Source organism: Salvelinus sp. IW2-2015, linkage group LG20, assembly GCF_002910315.2.
Source record: "Salvelinus sp. IW2-2015 linkage group LG20, ASM291031v2, whole genome shotgun sequence".
Lineage (NCBI taxonomy): Eukaryota > Metazoa > Chordata > Actinopteri > Salmoniformes > Salmonidae > Salvelinus > Salvelinus sp. IW2-2015.
In genome coordinates this window covers 23,791,137-23,813,934 of record NC_036860.1, presented here as the reverse complement: position 1 = coordinate 23,813,934, position 22,798 = coordinate 23,791,137, and the positions used below count along the sequence as shown (strand labels likewise).

Genomic DNA, 22,798 nt, shown 5'->3' with positions numbered 1-22,798 from the left:
TGCAATGCTAGAACTGTGATTTAGTTACCTGAAATATGCATATTTTTCTAAAAAAAAACATATGCTATGTACAATAAATATTGTTATCAGGACTGTCATCTTATGAAGTTGTTTCTTGGTTAGTGTGCTATATATATCTTTATTTGGTCGAATTTTGTGATAGCTACTGATGGAGTAAAAAACTGGTAGGAGCTAGAAAAAGAGTGCTGTCTTTTGCTAACGTGGTTAGGTAAATAGATCCTAGCATATTGTGGTCCTTTCCCTGGTAAAACATTTTAAAAATCAAGAAATAGATGGCTGGATTATAAGATTGTTATCTTTCATTCTGGTGTCTTGGACTTGCTGATTTAGATGAATTTAGAGATGCTAGAGTTTACTTGTGACGCTATGCTAGCGCTAGTGCTAGTCAGCTTTTTACTGTGGCGGGTGCTCCCGGATCCGGGTTTTGGGAGGAATTAGAGATTAAAACTCTGGTCGCAAATGGGCTTCCAAATGGACAATGACCCCAAGCATACTTCCAAAGTTTGTGGCAAAAATGGCTTAAGGGACAACAAAGTCAAGGTATTGGAGTGGCCATCACAAACCCCCGACCTCAATCCTATAGAACATTGTGTGGGCAGAACTGAAAAGATGTGTGCGAGCAAGGAGGCCTTTACAAACCTGACTCAGTTACACCAGCTCTGTCAGGAGAATGGGCCAAAATTCACCCAACTACCTTGTGGGAGCTTGTGGGAAGGTCTACCTCGAAACGTTTGACCCAAGTTAAACAATTTAAATGCAATGCTACCAAATACTAATTGAGTGCATGCAAACTTCTGACCCACTGGGAATGTGATGAAAGAAATAAAGCATTCTCTCTACTATTATTCTGACATTTCACATTCTTAAAATAAAGTGGTGATCCTAACTGACCTAAAACAGGGAATTTTTACAAGGATTAAATGTCAGGAATTGTGAAAAAACTGCGTTTAAATGTATTTGGCTAAGGTGTATGTAAACTTCCAACTTCAACTGTATACTGAGATCATGTGACATTTAGATTGCACATTGGCYGACTTTATTTAACTAATTATGACTTCTGAAGGTAATTGGTTGCACCAGATCGTATTTAGGGGCTTCATAGCAAAGGGGGTGAATACATATGCACCACTTTCCAGTTTTTATTTTTTTTATTTTTTAAATCTTTTTTTCATTTCACTTCACCAATTTGGACTATTAGATTCAATAAAAATTAAAATACATTTAAAATTGCAGGTTGTAATGCAACAAAATAGGAAAAACGCCAAGGGCGATGAAAACTTTTGCAAGGCACTGTAGGACCAACAGGAGGTACACCAAAAGTTTTAGTGGCCCCCACTACTAACAGTGTGTGCAACACTAGTCACAAGTCACATGAATGTAACGGGCAAGCAGGTGGACCCGTGGTGCTGCACTGTATAATGATACTCCTGCCACACAGACTGTACAGTGGATATGACAGCCTGCACTTCTAATGAGCCGTGACAGGCATTTTTGAGCAGAGCAGACAAGTGGAAGCCTCCAACCATTAGAAGTCAAGTTGGTAAAGTCTTGTTGAGTCTGCAGTGTGAACTTACTGCCATTGGTGCTCGAGACATGAATATATATGCTCCAGTTTAACTGTGGAATACCCCTCTTGATCCGTCTAATTAAAAGCAGAATGCCATTGCTAACGCATGTGGAAATAACGTGGCCACTTACATACACCAAGGGTGCCCCATAAAAATGATGAATGTTTGATGATTTAGTTCATGAGTGACAATTGTATTAACCCAGTGTTTCCAAATGCAGCCAATCAATAAAAGATGCAGGCAAAGTGCAAAAGCAATTAGATGTTACTGTACGGTCCTGGAAGGACAAAACACAACAATCACATGTGTCTGTGTATCCAGAAAGACTGTCAATACCTTGTTCTATAAGATTAATTAATCTATAAGATTTAGGATGAGAGTGAGGGTCAAGATAGAAACACAGGATGACCTCATTGCTTTCAAACATCATTTAAGAATAGTGCTTGCTGAAAGCCTGTGTGTGTGCTGGAATCTCCGACCAACATAATTAATCCACTAAGGCAAATGATTAAAAACACTAACATTTCCAATCTGGACCGCAATTGCCTTTTAAATGGAACGTGCCGCCATTTGTTTCATTAACTTTTAATAATGAAAGGGGGTGTGCAATGTACAAGGAAGAGGTTTATCGCTTTATTGCAAAGTTGCTGAAATTAAAAAAGGGCATATCAAAGCTCAGAGGCAGCCATTAAGACAATTACTGGCTGACTAAACATGACATAGCTCCCCTTAGCTTGTGACTCATTTGTGTAATGGAGGAGATGGTCATGTGACATGGCCCGCCACACGTCTCTTCGCTGGTAAAGTCAACATGGCAACGTTATGGGTTATAACAGACAGGAACTCCCCGCCCACTCACTTAAGCTGCCACATAATGTATACAGTGTACAAAACATTAGGAACACCTGCTCTTTCCATAACATAAGACTGACCAAGTGAATCCAGGTGAAAGCTATGATCCCTTATTGATGTCACCTGTTAAATCCATGTCAATCAGTGTAGATGGGAAAGAGACAGGTTAAAGAAGAAGCCCTAAGACAATTGAGACATGGATTGTGTATGTGTGCCATTCAGAGGGTGCAAGACAAAATATTGAAATGTCTTTGAATGGGGTATGGTACAGTAGTTGGTGCCAGGAGCACCGGTTTGTGTCAAGAATTGCAACGCTGCTGGGTTTTTCACACTCTATAGTTTCCAGTGTGTATCAAGAATGGTCCACCACCCAAAGGACATCCAGCCAACTTGACACAACTGTGGGAAGTATTGGAGTCAACATGGGCCAGCATCCCTGTGGAACACTTTGACACCTTGTAGTCCCTGCCCCAACGAATTGAGGCTGTTCTGATGGCAAAACGGGGTGCAACGCAATGTTAGGAAGGTGTTCCTAATGTTTTGTACACTCAGTGTATACAATAACAATACACTTCACTAGAATTAATTAGGTAAAGCGCAGAGGGTAATCTTCAACATTGTCATACCGAACATGCAAGAGCCTCACCATGTAAAAGGTAATATACCAATATGTGGAGGGTAATATAACCACCGAGATTATTACGTAAGAGACCCATAAATTGACTCTCCCCTGAGTTCCACATACTGAGGAAGTCAGCAAATTGGTTTCAATTTCACTGTTCAATTAAACTACAAGTTTAGGAATGTGTGAGTCTAGTGTCTTTTCGATACGATCAGCAAAATAGTTTTGTCTGAGTCAAACACAGAGTATGCGGAACAGAAGTTCCCCTGAGAACCACGTCTGTGATACACAGAGGGCAGTGGGCCATTCTTGCTCTATCGTCACCGAGGCTCCTGAGAACACACACACCAGAGAGCATTGACACCAAGACCACTGTAGTTTGTTGATCACAACAACACGAGGAATACAACAGTGCCTAGAGCAGCCACAGACCTTGGAGATGTAAGCGAGCTGTAAGCACGAGAAACGATCTAAAACGTTTGCTGTCTCCACGCCAGTCATGTTCATCAGCCACGCATCCGAAAAGGGCAAGGAGCCATCCTCACCATTACCATCACCACCGCCGTCATCGACACGATTAACCGATGTCCTTCACATTTGCATTGATTGTCAGCTCATTATAAGCATACATATAAACACTCTAATTGATATTCTACTTTCTTACTAAATGTAATATTAGGCGTATGACTGGATATACAATTGATCCCAAACTCTACAGCGACGTACATAATGAATTATGTAGAATGCCGTATGCGTTGCTGTTGCTCGCTGGTATCTACCCACACTCGCTTGTGAATTCCCTCCGCATATACTTGTCCCTGAATGATGCATGAACCGAGCATATGAAATGTATACAAAGCCAGTGGGTCTGCCTGTGTCTGTACTCTGTTTGTCGATGGGCCCAGAGCGGTTAGTTCCCTTGGCTGTCAGTTGGAACAGGCAGGTTAAATAGGTCAAAAGGCTTTTGAGTGAAAGGGACCCAAGAGACCATTACATGGCAACTGAACTGAACATGAAACCATTTGCCATGTAACAGGCCACATGTCAAAGCCTGACTAATGAAAAAAATCAATAATAATAATACATTTTTCCAGAAAATGTAATTCATGGCAGTTTCGGGGTTTTGCATGTTGCTGTATAAAGGATTACATAGTATTATTACGACTTTCAACAGCCGTAGGTGAAAAATGTATGTCATGTCTCAGGCAAGGTTACCTGCTAATCACATGGATCACATGAATAATGTTAACCGAATAGATTAAGGGGAAAGAAGCCAAATCTATTTGGCCTTTCTGTGAAACTGCTCTTCCACTTACTTGTTCATTTCTAAAAGACACTGCTTGACAAACAAATAGCTATACACTAGCCTGTGAAGATCGGGATTCGCTCGCTTAGTCACGTCAACGAGACAGGATTTGAAAGGATGGCTTCGTGAGACTGTACACGTGAGTGTCACATTTCCAGAGCACAGAATCGCCCAGCCAGGATGGATGATCCAGCATCAACATGCATGTCGTCTATTATTTCATTGTATCTCAAATCCATTAAAATGACAAGACTGGTTTCCCCGCCATATGTAGCACTTTACAACAGCATCTAGTTTGAAATGTCTTCTACATCCCTTAGGGATATAACATATATTGCATTTTGTCCAGTACTTAGCCCAAACAGTCATTTCTCAGGGGACAATTTCACACACATTACTGCGCTCAGCTAGCTAATATATCCTAACTAACCTTAGGGGGATATTAACTCTGAATTCTTAAAGGTTAGGCATTAACTCAGAATGGTTGGAACCAGAGACAACATGCAACCTTTGGAAGGAGAGGCAGATGCTTACAGTCATCCACCATCCCCTTCCACAATGCCCTAGCGAAACCAACAGTGCTCACTATTGACCCTAGTGGCCCATTTCCACGTCATCTCCCGATGTCCCCAGACATGGATGTACGTCGAATACTGACTAGTCCTGTGACAGTGGTTGATGGTGCTGGTCAAAGTTAAATGGAATGGGGGTGTGGAATATTGTATATCTTAAATGTATGCCTACATTCAGATATCTCTCTTCAATATCACTTACCCTTCCATTTCATGACCAGTTGTCCGGGAACAGGGACATTGTCCTAATGTGCCAAATAGTAGGCAAGTTCTCTGCATTTGAGGCTACTAAGCCCATTAAACTGGTCCGCGAGATTTTTGATATGTTTAGCAAGCGTCATCAGATAAGACCTTGTGTGTCTCTGCTACTCTATCATAGCCTCTCTTTCACACAGGTACATGTTTGTTTTCTTCTTTGTCAATGTGCCTCTTCAGTGTCATTCGGTCTATATCTTCATCCATTGCTGCTGCTCAAATGGACTTCTTCCCTTCTCTCACTTCCTCGGCTACTCTCTCAAGAACCTGTTTGAAGTGTGTATACACGGGGCATGATACTATCTGCTCTGGAACAATAAAAATGCACTATCTTGAGTTCATATGCATGACACATTGCTAAAATACTATGCGTATTAGACATACAACTGACAAAACGTATTCATTATTTGTATGGGGTATGGTGAACATTGGCTCAACTTACCCCATGGCCATAACCTCAACTTACCCCAAGACAAACATTTTGACCATATTAGCCCACAGAGCTAGAAATGTGCACTTTCATACTAGGTTTATGACATCATACTGTAGCTTATACTGTACATAACTGATGTACAAAACAATCTTAAAACGATCGACTTTGGTTTAGATACAAACGTCATGAAACCTAGGGGAGACTGGGATAAATTGAGCCATTGTCTATGTTCAGCATCACTCCATCAAGGGAAATATAGTATTATTTCTAAGAAATATATCAACATGTACACTGAGTGTAAAAAACATAAAGGATACCTGCTCTTTTCATGACAAAGACTGACCAGGTGAATCCAGGTGAAAGCTCTGATCCCTTATTTATATAAATTGTCAAATCCAGTTCAATCAGTGTAGATGAAGGGGAGGAGACAGGTTAAAGAAGGATTTTTAAGCCTTGAGACAATTGAGACATGGATTGTGTATGTGTGCCATTCCGATTGTGAATGGATTTAAGTGCCTTTGAACGGGGTATGGTAGTAGGTGCCAGGTACACCGGTTTCAGTGTGTCAAGAACTGCAATGCCGCTGGGTTTTTCACACTCAACAGTTTCCCGTGTGTATCAAGAATGATGCACCATCCAAAGGACCTTCAACCAACTTGACACAACTGTGGGAAGCATTGGAGTCAACATGGGCCAGCATCCCTGTGGAACGCGTCCATGTCCCGATGAATTGAGGCTGTTCTGAGAGCAAAAGGGGGTGCAACTCAATATTAGGAAGGTGTTCCTAATGTTTTGTACACTCAGTGTATTTCAGGATGTTGTGTATCCCTGGAAATAATCAGTTACAGTTTTGAATACATAACTTGTCCAAAAAAGTGGTATCTTGGCACAACTTACCCCGGGTATGGGGTAAATTGAGCCGTGGGACAGGGTAAGTTGAAGGGCCTCCAAATTTCTGTACTGAATGAAATATTACCACTACCTTTTTAAAACCATGTCTATCTTGATTTCCCAAACACAATTCAAAACAATCACTTTATCTCTTTAAAAAAAATTAAGCATAGTTTAACACATGCTTAACACTTAACACGCTTTGTAAGAATTTGTACTTTTTTTAACATAGGCCAGGCCAGGCCCTGCTGTTACCTCATATCCCAGCGATAAGGCCTTGCATTACACCTGGGTAGAAAACAACTCAATTTGCTCAACTTGCTATTGGCTCAACAATTGGCTCAACTTTACGTCATGGCCAATGGCTCAATTTACCCCAAGACAAACATTTGGACTATATTAGCCCACACAGCTACAAGGATGCACTATCATGCTAGATTTAGGACCTTGTATTGAACATTATAAAGAACCCAACTGATGTATAGAACAACCTGTAAATGACCTACTTTGGTTTAGATACCAGAATCATGGAACCTCTAACACAATATATTCATTTGACTTGGTTTCTTCCTTTACCGACTGCATGAAAGGATAACCTCTTCCTAAATACTTGGTGACATGATTCATGTTGTGTATGGTTGCTTAGAAACAACGGGGGGCTCAATTAACCCATTGGTTCAACTTAACCCACTCGCCCCTTTCAGCTTCATGTGTCATCTCAGGAACACTCAGACTACAATATTTTAAACGTATTGCAATAAATGTGTCCACGTTGTATCTCTCAATCACTTAATCACACAGTATAGTAATCCTTTGATACAGCCCATTCTGTTCTTCACAGTTTTCCACAGATATGTCTGTGATATCTTGATCTCCACAGCTGCCATGAATCGACTGTGCTGTGTTTCAAAATGGAGGGCTCTGCATTCTGAGCACCTTCTCCAGCAATCAATAAGCTCCTCTTGACCTTTGTCTACATCAATAATGGTATTTCTGATTTTTGGAATAGGAGAAGAAGTTTGTCTCATCCTCAACACAGAGTATTTCTTTCCCCGAGGACTCTGTTGGCATAGTCTTTGACAATAAAATGGCTCATTCAACAGTAATATTACTCAACTAGGAAGAAAAGAAAGAAAGAAAGAAAGAGAGAAAGCGAGAAAGAAAGGAGTTTAAATGTAGGGCAACACTGCAGTAGATTCTACCATGAAAAAAATGAACTAGCTGCATGGAGTTGCAGTTGCTCTATTTCATTTGTATTATGCGTGTTCTATTGTGTGTGTCTATCTCTGAATCATATGAACCCCAAGCAACATTAGGTGCATGACCTTCCCTCCAACCTAACGGACACTGCCTCTCCAAATAGCAGGTTGTTAATGTTAGGACACTTTCTCGCGCACCAGGCCAGGCCTGACGCCAAGGATTTACTTCGCCCAGCCTTACATCTAACCTTTTCTCTCCTCCCAGGTCTCTGGATGGAGGAACAACCAGGAGCAGAAGACCTTTTCGGGGAATGTGCATTCAAACACAGGCCTATTTTATACCTGGCACGCTGGATCAACATACGTTACGTGACTCAGTAACCACGGCGAATTCCAACCAGAGGACAGACGGCACCTGGGGCCTTTGTTCCACAGACCAAGCACACAACCACGGAGTTCCCTTCCCTGGCTCTAATGAGTTAACATTGTCCGAGGCAGGTAGAGGAGCTGCTAAAGACATGGTGCTGCTGGAGTACAGCGGAGGAGGGTGGGAGAGGATGGGTTGTCGGTAGACATAAAAAAACGTCACCCTCACTCAGCCTCTTGTTAAAAGGGGTGCATTAGGAAACCCTACTGTCCCATCCCCTCCTTCCAGTCCACTATGTAGGCTTCTCTGGGGAAGTAGTGAGGTGTATGCTTTCAACCAACTATGTGGCCTGAGTCTAAAGAGAAGAAGAAGCCATCCGTATCCCAGCTATGATTTTAAGAGGAGCTAAAAGCTTGGGGGAGCTGAGATTAAAGAGGAGGCACCACAGAGTAGTGATGGGGGGGAAATGTATACAGTTACATATTGCGGTACTATTTTTGACAATATTATACCGATCATTTGACTCAAAGTATTGATTAAAAAATATATAATTTWAAAAAAGTAAAACTTTTTGGAAGAGCGCAATCCCTCTCCTATTTCTACTTCCAGGCCGGCTTTGTGGATTAGCGCAACGTGATAATAGTCGCTGAGCATATTTGTTGAAAGCARTAAAGGTAAAATCATTATCCGAAACAATAACCCAGGTGGAGATTAAACATGCAGACGCATAACAAAGGCCAACTTTTTGTCATCGCACAGGGGTCATCCACATTGCCACAGGCAGCTGCCTACCATGACGTAACCTTCAGTTCATGGTGCGTTGGCCACTCGCTTTGGCGACACAGTGAAAATCACTGTTTAATCTGGATGAAGGCATGCAGGAGTCAGAGCCAGACAAATCAAAAATGTGGAGGGCACTAGACCAGTGATCTATGCGTTTACTCTCTCTGGCCTTCCTCTGACATCATGCAAATGCATGCTAATATGGATGACAATGGCAACTTCCACGAGTAACATCTTGTAAATCATACATCTTGTTTTATACAATAAACCCAACTGGAATTACATTTGGTCTGGTGGATGACTATGATGACAACAGTTTAAACTAAAGCCTATGGGTATTTGTGCCAAAAACWGTCAATTGTGTCCTCCTAACTTCGTATTATGATGAGTCCCATTACAACTGGAAAACATAATTACAACAACCAGTAGAGTTGAAATGTACCTGAGCAAAGCTAGACCTTTGTATGTGTCTGCTATTTCATCACACATGCAGTCATTGTATGCGAACTCAGCAGTAATCTAAATACATGCATTAATAATATTATTTATAATAATAATATCAATTTCAGTGTCATATAAATAGGCCTTATTGGTCTACTACAATGGAGGCATACGTCTTCTCGTAACACGTGTCAAATCTGAGACACGACAACACAACTGAGAACACACTAATAGCAGAGATTAGCAGAGATATTGAKATGACTGCAAGCATAACCATGGATTTGATCCAAAACATACCCAAGGGTTTGGTGGAGGGACCTTTCCTCTCAGTCAAAGCCTGGAAAACCTGTCACCCTTTACATTGATGTGCAGTTCTGACTAAGTAGCACTAGAGGATGCTCTTGCATGGAGCAAAACTTGTCTCCAGCAGTGTGCACTTCATAGATTCCTTGAAACATTAGTATTTCAAGGCTGCCACGACATGTAAACACATTACAAAGACTCACACCTTGTTCACTCTTCTCAAACACAGGTATGTGACATGTCAACCAACCCCGTGTGTTCATCCCATAAGGCAGGCGCTTCCATAATCAACTGACATGCAATTGAAATTCTGGTTACAACCTGAAACATGTTTTCAGGAGACATTCACAGTTATGAATGTCACAGTTTGTTTCACAGTTTGTGAAACTCTGTTATGGGTGGATTAGCAACAACATGCTAGGCCTATGGGTGTGAATTGWAAAACGTCGATAGTCATAGTAAAATGTCAAATGGGTTGTTGCCATTGAGATGGCTTCTGAAGGTGTTTGGATTGTTCCTACCCTATTATGCAAGCAATCGCCGTAGGTGTATTGACAGTGCCTAGCAGATCAATACAGCTGTGAGAAGACGAAATATTTTGATAGCATCGGTTAGACTGGTAGCCTATTCCGTGCAGTACGCTGGGGGGTTTCCTTTGGGAAAGACAGTGTGTGGAATATCAGAGCAATGCCCACAAATCATTAGGAGAGGGTGATAATCGAGTACTTACCATATTGACTTCAGATACCATGTCTATGCTGGCTATGTCTATATTCATCCCAACACCCACAGGGGGACCTGCAACAAATCAACAAAACGGACCGTAATGTTAACCATTTCATCATTTTTGGGGTTTATAAAATGAATACCATAAACCAGAAATGTGTGTTAACACTTTGAATTATAGCAACTGCGTGCCATCAGCACACGAGCAATCATTCATTGACTTGCTGTCAGCCAGATAACACGAAACAATATGGGGATTTTTTWAAAACAGGTGCGCATGTTCATCGCAAAACACCGTGCATGGTGCTTATTTGTCTAAGTGCTTCCGAGGATATTGAAAGTGTGTACCTATGTCGACCACTTTTACACCTGAATAGAGAGATGACCGCGTTCGTAWGGTAGCTTAGGCAAGACACAAATCGCCGACATAACAATGGGTTGGGGAATTAAAAATCACGTTTCATGACACTACCGTCAAAATGTGTATCATTGATTGAGCCTACAATGTAAAATACCCTTCTGGTATTGTGTTATAAAGTGTTCCTAATCCGTGTCGTTTAGCACATGTGGAACGAGGTGGCCAAATGTATCTATAGGCTACCTGGACAACCGGTGGGTAAGCTATGTGCGTTTAACTTTTATAAATTGAGAAGGGATTTGCGCGATCCACCCAATTAGAGCAACAACTGGGTGTTATAGGGCTGACAACAGAAACGTCAATTAGAGTTCGTATTAAATTATTTCAATTACCTCCGAAATCCGGCCTCAAGCGAATGTCATATCCTTTCAACAGTCTATCCACAGTTTCTTTTACGATTGACATATTGCTAGGGTCATTGACACTAGAGAAAGAGAAGGAATACATTATTATATTTACAGGCTTCTGAAGGCATTGTTTAAGTGTTTCCTACAGTTTTTCTACAGTACAGTGTAAAGCACAGCCATACAAAGTGAAGAGCATCGAAACGGACCACTTACCTTTGCGCACAGACCACTGCCACTATTACAGGAAAGGTCCAAACCCCAAAGTAGCTCATTTTTCTTATTCTCAACACCGCCATAGTTTTGATATGATTTTGGATTTCAGTGAAGACAGACGAGATCCAACTTATTCTGGCCAGTGCAGTAATTCCAGTGTGGGACGCATGCGCATTTCTTACCACAACATCAAGAAGCAGTGGCTGCTGATGCTGGTGGTAGAGCAATTTCCCTGCCAGAGAAAATGTTTTAATGGGCAAGCGAGAAGCCTACAAGTTAGTTAGAGGCAAACGGATGAATCTCACTCGCCGTTCATGATTTTCTAAAACGTGTGAAACAAACGTAATATAGATAATACTTTACTTGCTTAGTTTCTGTTAATATCGATGTTTTATTCCACTTAGAAGGAATGTTTAAAAACTACAACATTAGCAATTAGGATGAGGTGTTGCATCGGCTACTTTAATCTAACATCAATATATGCTTCAACAGATTCGTGGTTCGACAGAACATTGGGAGGGACAACTATTTAACAGTGTGTGTGTGAGAGTGTGTGTACATAATATGCGCGCACTCTGAGCTGTAGCTACACACGTTCTCTTATCTTTCGCCTCACGTTTTCTCTCTTTCACGGGCGAAAGAGAGAGAACGTTCGTAGCTACAGCTCAGAGTGCGCGTGAACCAGGGTGTTTGAGGCGTAGAGTGATGAYCAGTAATAGGTAATAGTCTGATTATTTGTTAGAGGTGTGTTTAGAGGGGCAGGGCAGCGACGGCACAGATTATTAGTTCCTTTGGAATTGATCAATATTCAGAATATGTWGGCCTAGATTGAAATCACTCGAACACAAAATGTATAGTCTATATAAACCTATAATGTCAGAGCATTCGTGAAATAGTCAACACCAGTTTGGAATTAGAAATTAGGCTACCCATGCGCTGGGCTGGATGTGCTCGCTCTCTTGCGCTCTTGCGCTCTCTCTCTCTCTTTCAAGGTGGGATGCTCCTCAAAGTTTTTATGACATGACTCAACTTCCAAATCAATTTCACCCACTGCACCTCTCTCACGGGTTCGGGTTTTTGACGCAAATTTGCAAAGGCATGTTCAAATTGATTTCATTGCCACTCGCTGTTGCTCTTGCGTCAATAACGCGCCTCGAGGCGGATAGAATAGATGAACAATAGCAAGTATGCTATACATTTCAAAGCAAGCGCTACCCACTCCTGAAACCGACATATGTCACTTTGTAAAAGTGGACAAGCGTTGGTGGAATTCAAATACAATGGCGCACGGCACTGGGCAGACCCCTGGACGATAGTCACAATGAATCAACATCCCTCTCATCTGTCATTCCTTAATAACGATCCACAATTAAGATGTGTATCATTGAGCTACTAGCTGCCACATGCGTAGACCTACATCAACATGATATTAGTAGACATTATTGGACAGTTGAATGTTGAAGTACCCTCTTGGGGTATATTTTGTTTCATATCGGTTTACTTGTAGCCTGGTTGCTTGATTTGCAATACATGACATGATGTGTTTGGAAAGTAGCTGAATAACCCAGCTATTCTGAGATTGTAATTAGACCATGTAGAGAGAGATAAACTCTGCCCTCAGTTAGACAAATAACCACTAGAACATCTGTCATTAAAACCATAGGCCTCGGTGGACAAACATAAATAAACCACCAGGTCAAGTTCAAAAGCTTTATTGTCCATTTGCTAAAAACTGACATGTGTATTTGGCTTCCATCGTGGTTTACATCAGACGCATAAAAACACACCATGCACAATACAACACAAATTGGTGGTTAAATTGTCACTAGTTCATTCATTCACTCATCTATCGTTTGCTATCCATCGTTAATGCACATAAACCCTTGTCTCAGCCACTCCCCCTTCTAATACTTGTTCATTTGCTCTACACTTCTAAAGAACATCTGACGTATTCAGCACTTGATAATGTTGCTTTCAGAGAGTGTATTTTCACGTGTTCCCTCTCCAAGGTCAAACAGACTTCCTCTCAGCACTAAGACTGACGAGTGTAGGTATACAAGTGACGGATAGGTTACTGACTCTTCATAATCAAACACTAGTCGTATTTTCTCCCTCATGTCCAGTCAAACTGCATGTATTGGAATACGGCGTTTTTGGCTGTGTTTTAGTACAGGGTTTGTTTGCTGGCATGAAGGGTATTGATGGAGAGAGAGGCCATTCTAGCCTGTTTGTGCAGAGAGCCTGTGGACGCAGATAGCACAACACAGCGTATCATCTGCCACGACTTTGGGTCGCACTGTTACCACAAGCAAGGAAAAAGAGGAGGAAAGTAAACATTAGCAGTCCTCTCGCAATGGTACACACTCTGTGATGTGCTATGTTTGCCGGTTAAACTAATACACTGGAAAGGTCAAAGTTCAAATACTGAATACTCAAATACTGTACTTATACTGTACAGTACATTTCTTAGGAACTGCTACATAATTAGTGTTTATCAGTATAGGTTGTTACACAATTGGAACATGGACTATGTGTTTACAGATCCACTTGCTGAAGTTAATTCCTTGTGTTGTATATTGAATCAAATGTTATGTAAGTACATTGCTGTTGCAAAGGATACACTTGTAATTATAATGTACCTACTCAGGAGCAAGCAACTCATTGTAAATTGGAGCACAATAGGTTTAATCTTTTTAATTATTAGCTAGCTATGAAATTACAATAACATCCTTTGCAGACTATTCATTCTAACCAGGGGTATATTCACGCACGCACGCGCGCACGCACAGTAGCCTACATAAAGTGTAATACATAAAAACAACATCACATGATTATTGAAAACAGTATCCATAGAATGTGTGGACAGACTGGATTATTTTTGATAAACCTAATGTGGGGAGTTTGCACCTGGTCACAGATCTGTGTGTAACCCCATGTGGACGTCTGACATGGCCAGGTACCCAAGTGAGATGGCGACGTGGCAGGATGCCGGGGTGGAGATGGGACTCATATCTTTTGAGGCATAGTTTTTCAAAACCCATCTTCTGTATTATAATTGTGATGTTTGGTGTATATACCTGTAGTACGTACAGTGCGTCATGTATCAACATTGCAATCATATTTTTTTCCACCACAATGAACAGGTTTTGTGTATTTAACATGCAGTGAAATGATGACTGCACTTACAGTGCTGAGTAGCCCTTTCCTGCAGTCAATGACCAAAAGCGCCCTCTTTGGCCTCATGGGTGGAATGTTATTCATATTTTTCAGAATTTCAGAATTAATAAATATATATATTTTTTTATTGATGACAATCGGTTGTTTCTATGTCAAACAGTTTTGTTATATTTCAGTCTTCTGTGGTGTGAATATAAAGTGTAATATTGGGACGCAAACTCAAATTGGAATAGATTTCAACTCTATATCTGACATGGGACAGGTGTTTTCTTTTTTGTTGTTGTCCATAAGCGTGTGAGGTATATACTTTTGTTTCAAAGTATATTAGTTTAAGACTACCAAGAATCACTCCGTGTGACCTTGATTTAGCCCTTTGCAGTAAAAGGTTAAATAGAGGATCACAAATAAACAGCCCTAAAAGGTACATTTTAATGATGCCTCTCTTGACAAGATGTTTCGTCAAAGTAGTCTTATAGTGATGAAATAAAAGCTTTGCCAATTAAAACAGATAATCAAAGCATAAAAACTCAAAAGGACATCTGGTACTCGAAGGACCGATCATAGCTGACTCATTGAACAAAGTCTGATTTCCAAAGCAAGCTGTATTTCAACATGAACTTGATGTTTCTCAGAACTGTTTCTCATGCCAAAAGATACACTGCATAGAGTAGCATATACTGTATATACATGTACGTGCTGTTTCTAAAGTTGTGGTGAAACCATTTGAAGAACTTAAGTTATTGACATCAAACGTTTTTGATATCTATAATGTTCATACAATACGTCATAGCTGCTCCAAAATGGAAATTATAACGCCAATCTTTACATTTGTTTATGTTCTTCAGCAGCCATGTGGTTTCCCCCCACTGTGACACCAGGTTGCTTTGGCGATGACTATCAACAGTTTCCTTGCCAATGCCAGGAGTGAGCTACGTTTTGAAACTGTAGATAACCAGTAAAAACGGAGACCATCAGCCCTCCTCTATGCCTCATTAACTGCCACCAACAGGAGGAGGCGCCACCTGCTGTTTCTCAAGGTCACAGAGCCCTTTACACTACACGACKATGGACACCATCGCCAAATCTGGGGTGAGTGTCTTGGGGTGAGTGTCAGCTTTCAGCCACAGTTGGGAAGAATTTCCGAGCGACCTTGCCAAACAGTGCCTTTTGGTGTCTTGGCTTCAAATATTGAGATTCCAACGGAGTAACTGGAGCTCTTCCACCAGCAGACCTCCCACGTGAGACCGTCATGTCAACATCTGCTCCTCACTCCTCCTATGTCCCCTCTTTTGCCATCTTCTTTGCCCCCTCAGAGAAGAGCCCTGCTAGGCTTACCTCAGAACAACCACTGCCCACCCACACCACCTCTGCAGGCTCTCTGACTTTGACTTGACTCACTGAGTTTCTTTTTTTGTAACAGCGAGCCGTTACCATAGATACTGTATAATATAGCAGGATTGCCACATCCACTGTTGGCGGTATGTTAAATATAACACAGCACTGCAGAACTGCTATTAAACACATATACTTTATACATTTGGACTAAGATGTCATTGAATACAAACTTGGATTAAAAGTAGACATTGATCTAATTGAATTAGAGAAAGGATGTAATCTGGTGTTTACCCAGAGTTGATGTTAATAATTAAAGAGGTTATGCAGTAAACAGGGGATATAATTAGTATTGAAAGAGACTGACACTCAATGACAACAACATGTGCCAGATTAGCTGGCTGTAAAATAGGACATTCACTGGGTCACAAGCTGGTTTCTGTATTTTAGTGCTCCTCAGCCTGATCTTTTACTAGCTTTTTTGTATCATGAAATGCTTTGAATGCTTCTTAGTACACCACAGCATTAGCTAACCTTCTGCTGCTGTCCATGGTGCTGAAGTTTGAAGACTGCCTTACCTAGGTCTGGTAGGATTATGCCACTGTCCATAGAGCTGAAGTTTCAATTGCAGTTGGTTGCCTTACAAGGGTCTATTGGGAGTTGTGTTGCTGACCATGCTGTTGAAATGTACACTACTAAAGTTGGTGGGGTGAATAAAGTTAACTTTCCTTCATTCCATGTCAATGCACAATTATGAACAATAACATTTCATTGCATAAATAATGTGCTTTTTTTCCGCTGGAGATGCTGAGTATGCCCAGAAGTTGTTGTACTGACCAAAACAGTACCAAATGTTCTATTTTCCCAGGCAATTTGGCAAAGGTCTCTTTTACAAAGGTCAGGGAGTTAGAAAAAGATTTCTGTGAAGCAAGTACCTGCAAGGCACTGAGAAAGCTGCTTGATTGAATTATGATACTTAAAAATCAAGAGTTATGTGCGAACACTCAGACGTCGTCAGAGGCTTAATCAAGTTCAGTTTGTCATCTCTGGAGTGACTCAGTTGTGACACAAGTCATGTAAAATATTTGTATCTTAAAAAATGGAATGGAAAACCCTCACCTTTCTACCGTTGATGTGTGTGATATCCTGGCGCAAAATGTCTACAGTGCAGAAATAAACATTGGTGATGAGTGTAGTTAGCCCTCAAGTTACCCCTGTGCAATATGAAGTACTTTGAGAGCTGTATAATGCACAATGTTAATATAATCCATTATTATCATGTACGCAGTTCAACTCTTAAGATTCAAGTGATCTGTTCAARGATCCAGAGATACCTTTAATTCAAACACTGCATATTGAATGTAATGAACCAGAATGAATGCTTTCCAGTTGTATCTGGATTATTAGCAATTAGACTCCACTTGTGGGCCAAAATGCCTCTCAGCGGCACTATCTTTGACCATTTGGCACTTTATGACATAGAGGATGCTCCACAGAACAGCAAAGCTTAAAAATCACCATATCTATCTCTGCATCAGTGCACTATGGGACACCGTCATGGATTTGTGTGTGTGTGTGTGTGTGTGTGTGTGTGTGTGTGTGTGTGTGTGGTTGTGTGTGTGTGTGTGTGTGTGTGTGTGTGTGTGTGTGTCAGCCAGGGAGCACGCCTCGGCCGCTTCAACAGAGATATGATGGTCATGGTTCTACCTCTTCTTAATGATCTGTGGTTGAAGCCCCTGCTCTATTGCCTTCTGAACGGACCCCTAGTCCCATAATGGATGGCACGGCTCATGTGATGAATAATGCTGTGCCCATTGCACGGTGCTTAAACCTCACTGCCATGGAGGTGGATTAGGATAATGGCCCTGTGTCATTTCAATGGTGGCATTACATAGCATGCCAAGCAGATTCACACCAGTGAAATCTGAAATAAGCTCCCTTCCTAAAGGGCATCTTGGCTCAGAGCATGGCTTCCATTAATGCTAAATGAATCATATTACACAGTAATGTTTACTGTAATGTTAATTCAACCACTGCCCATGCTACCACCGTTTTTACAGACGTTGTCATCCAGAGCAACTTACAGTAGTGAGGGCATCAATGTTCATACTGCCAGCCCTCTATGGGATACAAACCCACAACCGTGGCATTGGAAGCGTCATGCTCTAACAACTGAGCTACACAGAACCGCCATCATTAGCACTACCATCGCTATCAGTGCTCCTGCTGCTATCACCAGGGCTGACCATGTGACCTTCCTAGGGTCAAACTCAGGTCTCCAGCAGGCCACAACACTGTTAGCCCGTGGTGTACAAAACCTTAGGAACACCTGCTCTTTCCATGACATAGACTGAATCCAGGTGACGCTATGTGTGATCCCTTATTGATGTCACCTGTTAAATCCACTTCAATCAGTGTATATGAAGGGGGGGGAGACAAGTTAAAGAAGGATTGTTTAGCCTTGAGACAATAGAGACATGGGTTGTGCATGTGTGCATTTCAGATTGTGAATGGCCATGACAAAAGATTTAAGTGCCTTTGAACGGGGTATGTTGGTAGGTGCCAGGCACACCAGTTTGAGTGTGTCAAGAATTGCAACACTGCTGGGTTTTCACGCTTTACAGTTTCTCATGTGTATCAAGAATGGTCCACCACCCAAAGGACATCCAGCCAACTTGACACAACTGTGGGAATCATTGGAGTCAACACTGGCCAGCATCCCTGTGTAATGCTTTTGACACCTTGTAGTCCATGCCCCGACGAATTGAGGCTGTTCTGAGGGCAAAGGGGGGTGCAACTCAATATTAGGAAGATGTTCCTAATGTTTTGTACACTCAGATTATATTTTCATGACTATTCCCTTGACCGCCTACATTTAACACATTTTCTAATACGTAGACACAGCATTACCCACTGCACCACATCTTGAAGGAGATGAGGTGGGTGTACACCGTTCAAAGTGCATTTATAACATTATATAACTTACATATTGAGTACAATAACACTATGATTGTTGGATTTCATTGCATAAATCATTTATAACACCTTTCATGCTTTTTTTTAAGAAAACATCTATCTCCGTCAGATAAATTATAAATATGGTGAATATGTTATACCCTTCATTTAAAGGATATGTAAAAGTTACAATTAAAAGTTGTCTGCCATGTTTAGTACAGACTAACACAGTAGAAGATAAGCACAAAATATGAATAAAATATTAACAGAAAATCAAAGTAGAGATTGTGGCAGAGAACTTATTTGAACTAAATAGCATACAATATTTGACTGCACAAAGCACTTTGCTCTCACATTTGTCTTTGCGCTGTATTAAATATTCCCCTATTTCCTATTTGACATTAGATCAGTTGTTACTGTACTTGTCAGAATCAATGTGTCCATACAACTATGATTCTATCTAAGTGGTATAACACAAGTAATACTTTTTTTGTAACAGTCAAATTTTAAATTTGGACAATGTCACTCCAGGTCAGTGAGAGTTAAGTGAGCCAGCAAACCTCCTAATCCTACTCCTGCCTTGRCACCACCACCAGCACAATCACATACACCATCCTAGGTTTTTCTGATTTATTTGTATTTGTTAACCCATGCTGACATGCAGAAGATTTGAACAAGCATAAACAGACTGTCACAGCTAATGGAAAAAAGCTGTTTGACATGTCCAAGGTCAACAGGCAATGAGTATTGATGCTTTATCTCCTCAACTTTGTTATGAATTAACATCTGTAGAATGCTCTCCACCACAAACATTTAAACCATCTCTGGTGTAATCTCTTGCAGCAGGACATTTGAGCCTTTTCCAAATCGGTCCTTGCTAATTCCCCGCCAAAACTATCAGTTGATTTCTTCCTTCTAATGTCCCATAATGCCTTATTCGATTATTTTCAATGCCCTCCGTCCCTGCTCTTCAGTCTCTTAAAACTCTTTAGTTTTTCAACTGAGCGAGTCAGATGAGGCGCAACCGCACTGGAGAAGAAGAGCAGGACTGGCGCAAATGCCCTCGCTTTTTACACTAAACCGTGTGATCGGTGTTTTATAATGGTTTTAAATGATGGAATATGCAAATTATAACCGTTGACCAGGGTTTTTAGGCTGTGAAGTGTTTATGAGGCATGGCTTTCGTTTTCACTTTCTTTTTTCTGTCCTGGTGAGTACAAGTTAACTATTCTTCTACGACTTTACGCATGTTAGGATGTTGATCGATGTAAATTATGCAACTTTGATGCAGTAACAAGTTGTACCGAGTAGAATAAGGCGACAGATAATGACGATGCACTTTGTTTACAGTGTGAGCAATGTTTGGGGAAATAATCCGAAATCGACAGAGATTGATGGGAATATCTATTTGGATAACATTACGCGTATATTGGATAGATTACTAGATGGATATGACAACAGACTGCGACCTGGATTTGGAGGTACAGTAATGCATATTTTAGAATTCTAACAGGTTGTTTTTAAAGGTGTTAAATTCCAGTCTTCTCACTCAGTAGATAAAGTTGTACTTTCCACTGTGCTGAGGCACTTATGTTCCCGGACATACCCTAATTCTTGGTCACTATCCGATCGTTGGAAGCTGCTTTTGGTGCACTTACTATAACTCAAATGTGTGCCCTCGAGTGTCCAGGCAATTTATTTACCCACTTAGGGTCTCTTTCTCACAAAGGGCCAATCCTACTAAGGGATGTTATTGTGCTGACTTGTGAGAGGAATATCCAACACTTCTACAGGTCTAGTAACTGTAAACTGGCAATGGGATATCATTAACAATAACAGCGTTTTTATCATGTTGATGATTTACATGCTTCCTTTTGTTTTTAGATTGAAGAGTTATGTTTATTTGGCGATGTCTTATGCTAAACCAACACTTATCTTCGTAGGTCCAGTTACTGAGGTCAAAACAGACATCTTTGTAACCAGCTTTGGTCCAGTGTCAGATGTTGAGATGGTATGTGGCCGCATTACTACTTTATCCAGTCCACTTCTATAACACAAAACTCCAGAGTATTGGCATGTATGGATATTTTAATACACACGTGTGTTATTGCAGACAGATAATTGCTTGTTGCTCTCAGTCCTAGAATGTCTCCCCACAGTCTCAAGTCATGTTCCTACCAGCCATATTATTCTGGCATTTGGGCAGAATGTCATTAGTGCAGCTTAGGGATTTTAATCTGGTTGACAATCTCTGTCAGTGAGGGTCCCGAGCCTGCTGATCGTTTTATTTCCTTTACCCACTATACCATGTGATACATTAGTAGCCATCCTACAGGCAGTATAGATAAGACCCCTAAGAGCAGTAAAGCCATCCATTTTATCAAAAAGCATTCCCGGATTGAAAAAGCCATATCCATGGTTACCGTTTGGATCTTCAGTCATTTGTTTTCATGGAGAGGAGTTGAGAAATATGGATATGCACAGTAATTAAACAGATCACAAACAACACAGAGGGGATACTTTAAAAGATGACGTTTTTTTCCCCCCAAAACACTATATATCCATTTTCTGAAATGTTGATAAATTAACTTTTGTTGTTTAAAGAACTTATGAAAGAGATTGGTTTTGTTTTTCCACTATCTAATCATGGCATGGGGTTGTTCAATGACAGACATGTATTTGTTTAAAATCTATCACTTGATGGTTTCATTTCAGAGACAAATAATTGGAGTTTTTTGCAAAATGCTATATATATCTGCCTCACTGTCAGATAAATAAGTAGTACTGCTAGGTTTTACACGGTCAAATGTAACAAACAACTACATTGTTAATAAAGAACTGTACAAATCATAGATTTATATATATATAAAATGAATCAATGCTGTAATATGAGATCTGTATGTAAAACAGTTACATTTGACATTTTAGTCATTTAGCAGATGCTCTTATAAAAGTGACTAGTCCATTCATCTTAAGATAGCTAGGTGAATACATATCACAGTCAAATATGCAGTATATGAACATTCCATTCCAGCTAAACAATGGATATACAGTATACCGTTTGCAAAAAAAATGCTCATTTTAATGCACAGCTAGTCTATTAATTAAACATCTGAGAACAGTAATATTTAAACACATGAAGGTATCCATAAGCAAWCGTTTCTGGAGAAAAAAACGCAAAAGGTGAAAAATATACTCCTCATTTGCATAAATGAAATAAGTTGACTTATTACTGACAATTTGATTAAAAAAATAAAATGAGGTCACTGATATGCTGTACGTACTGTACAGTACATGCCATCATTTGCATACAAATTGATTGCTGATTTGATTTCCAAACCACCATGTTGTAGGAGTACACCATGGATGTGTTTTTCCGTCAAACGTGGATTGACGAGAGGTTGAAATTCGAGGGCCCCATCGAGATTCTGCGGCTCAACAACCTCATGGTCAGCAAGATCTGGACGCCAGACACATTCTTCCGGAATGGCAAGAGGTCCATCTCTCACAACATGACCACTCCCAACAAGCTGTTCCGCATCATGCAGAACGGAACTATCCTRTACACCATGAGGTACTAWTCACACAGCCATCCAGGTCCAGGATAGACCTACGTAGTACTCTGTGTTCTACTGGACAATCTAAGTCTCATAAAAAAAATAATCATGGGTATGGTTGAGCTATTTGTGCAATATACGCATACTTAACCAGGCGCATTTCTATGAGTATTGCTTTGTTTTTTAAAATATGGTACTACCCACTGTAAGCTGGTGTGATTTAGTTATATATGATCATAGGTGATCGTTACTACTGTACATACAGTGTGTCCAATACTCTTTTCCATTCCKTTGCAGATTGACAATAAATGCGGAGTGTCCCATGCGACTGATGAACTTCCCCATGGATGGCCATGCCTGTCCTCTCAAGTTTGGTAGTTGTAAGTTGTCTTGATAAGCCTTAGTCAGACAGATGGTTCCACCAGAAGAGCTGGTGATTACATACTGACTACAGAATCTT

The 22,798-nt window shown here is 40.7% G+C and overlaps 2 protein-coding genes across 3 annotated transcripts in view; one reads left to right on the top strand and one right to left on the bottom strand.

Annotated features, from left to right (window-relative positions):
* The window catches only part of LOC111980382 (gamma-aminobutyric acid receptor subunit beta-2), an 81,627-nt gene extending 70,169 nt beyond the window's left edge, over window positions 1-11,458 (bottom strand). The window contains exons 1-3 of the mRNA XM_024011107.2: window positions 11,318-11,458; window positions 11,090-11,181; window positions 10,344-10,411 (exon numbers count right to left, since the gene is read on the bottom strand). Coding sequence (XP_023866875.1) covers window positions 10,344-10,411; window positions 11,090-11,181; window positions 11,318-11,400 — 243 coding nt within the window. The 5' untranslated portion in view covers window positions 11,401-11,458. The remainder of the gene's footprint in view (window positions 1-10,343; window positions 10,412-11,089; window positions 11,182-11,317) is intronic.
* Window positions 11,459-19,784: 8,326 nt separating this feature from the next.
* The window catches only part of LOC111980211 (gamma-aminobutyric acid receptor subunit alpha-6-like), a 40,004-nt gene continuing 36,990 nt past the window's right edge, over window positions 19,785-22,798 (top strand). For both annotated transcript variants that reach the window (XM_024010895.2, XM_024010894.2), the window contains exons 1-5: window positions 19,785-19,991; window positions 20,132-20,262; window positions 20,725-20,792; window positions 22,135-22,355; window positions 22,636-22,718. In XM_024010895.2, the coding sequence (XP_023866663.1) occupies window positions 19,957-19,991; window positions 20,132-20,262; window positions 20,725-20,792; window positions 22,135-22,355; window positions 22,636-22,718 (538 nt within the window). In that variant the 5' untranslated portion in view covers window positions 19,785-19,956. The remainder of the gene's footprint in view (window positions 19,992-20,131; window positions 20,263-20,724; window positions 20,793-22,134; window positions 22,356-22,635; window positions 22,719-22,798) is intronic.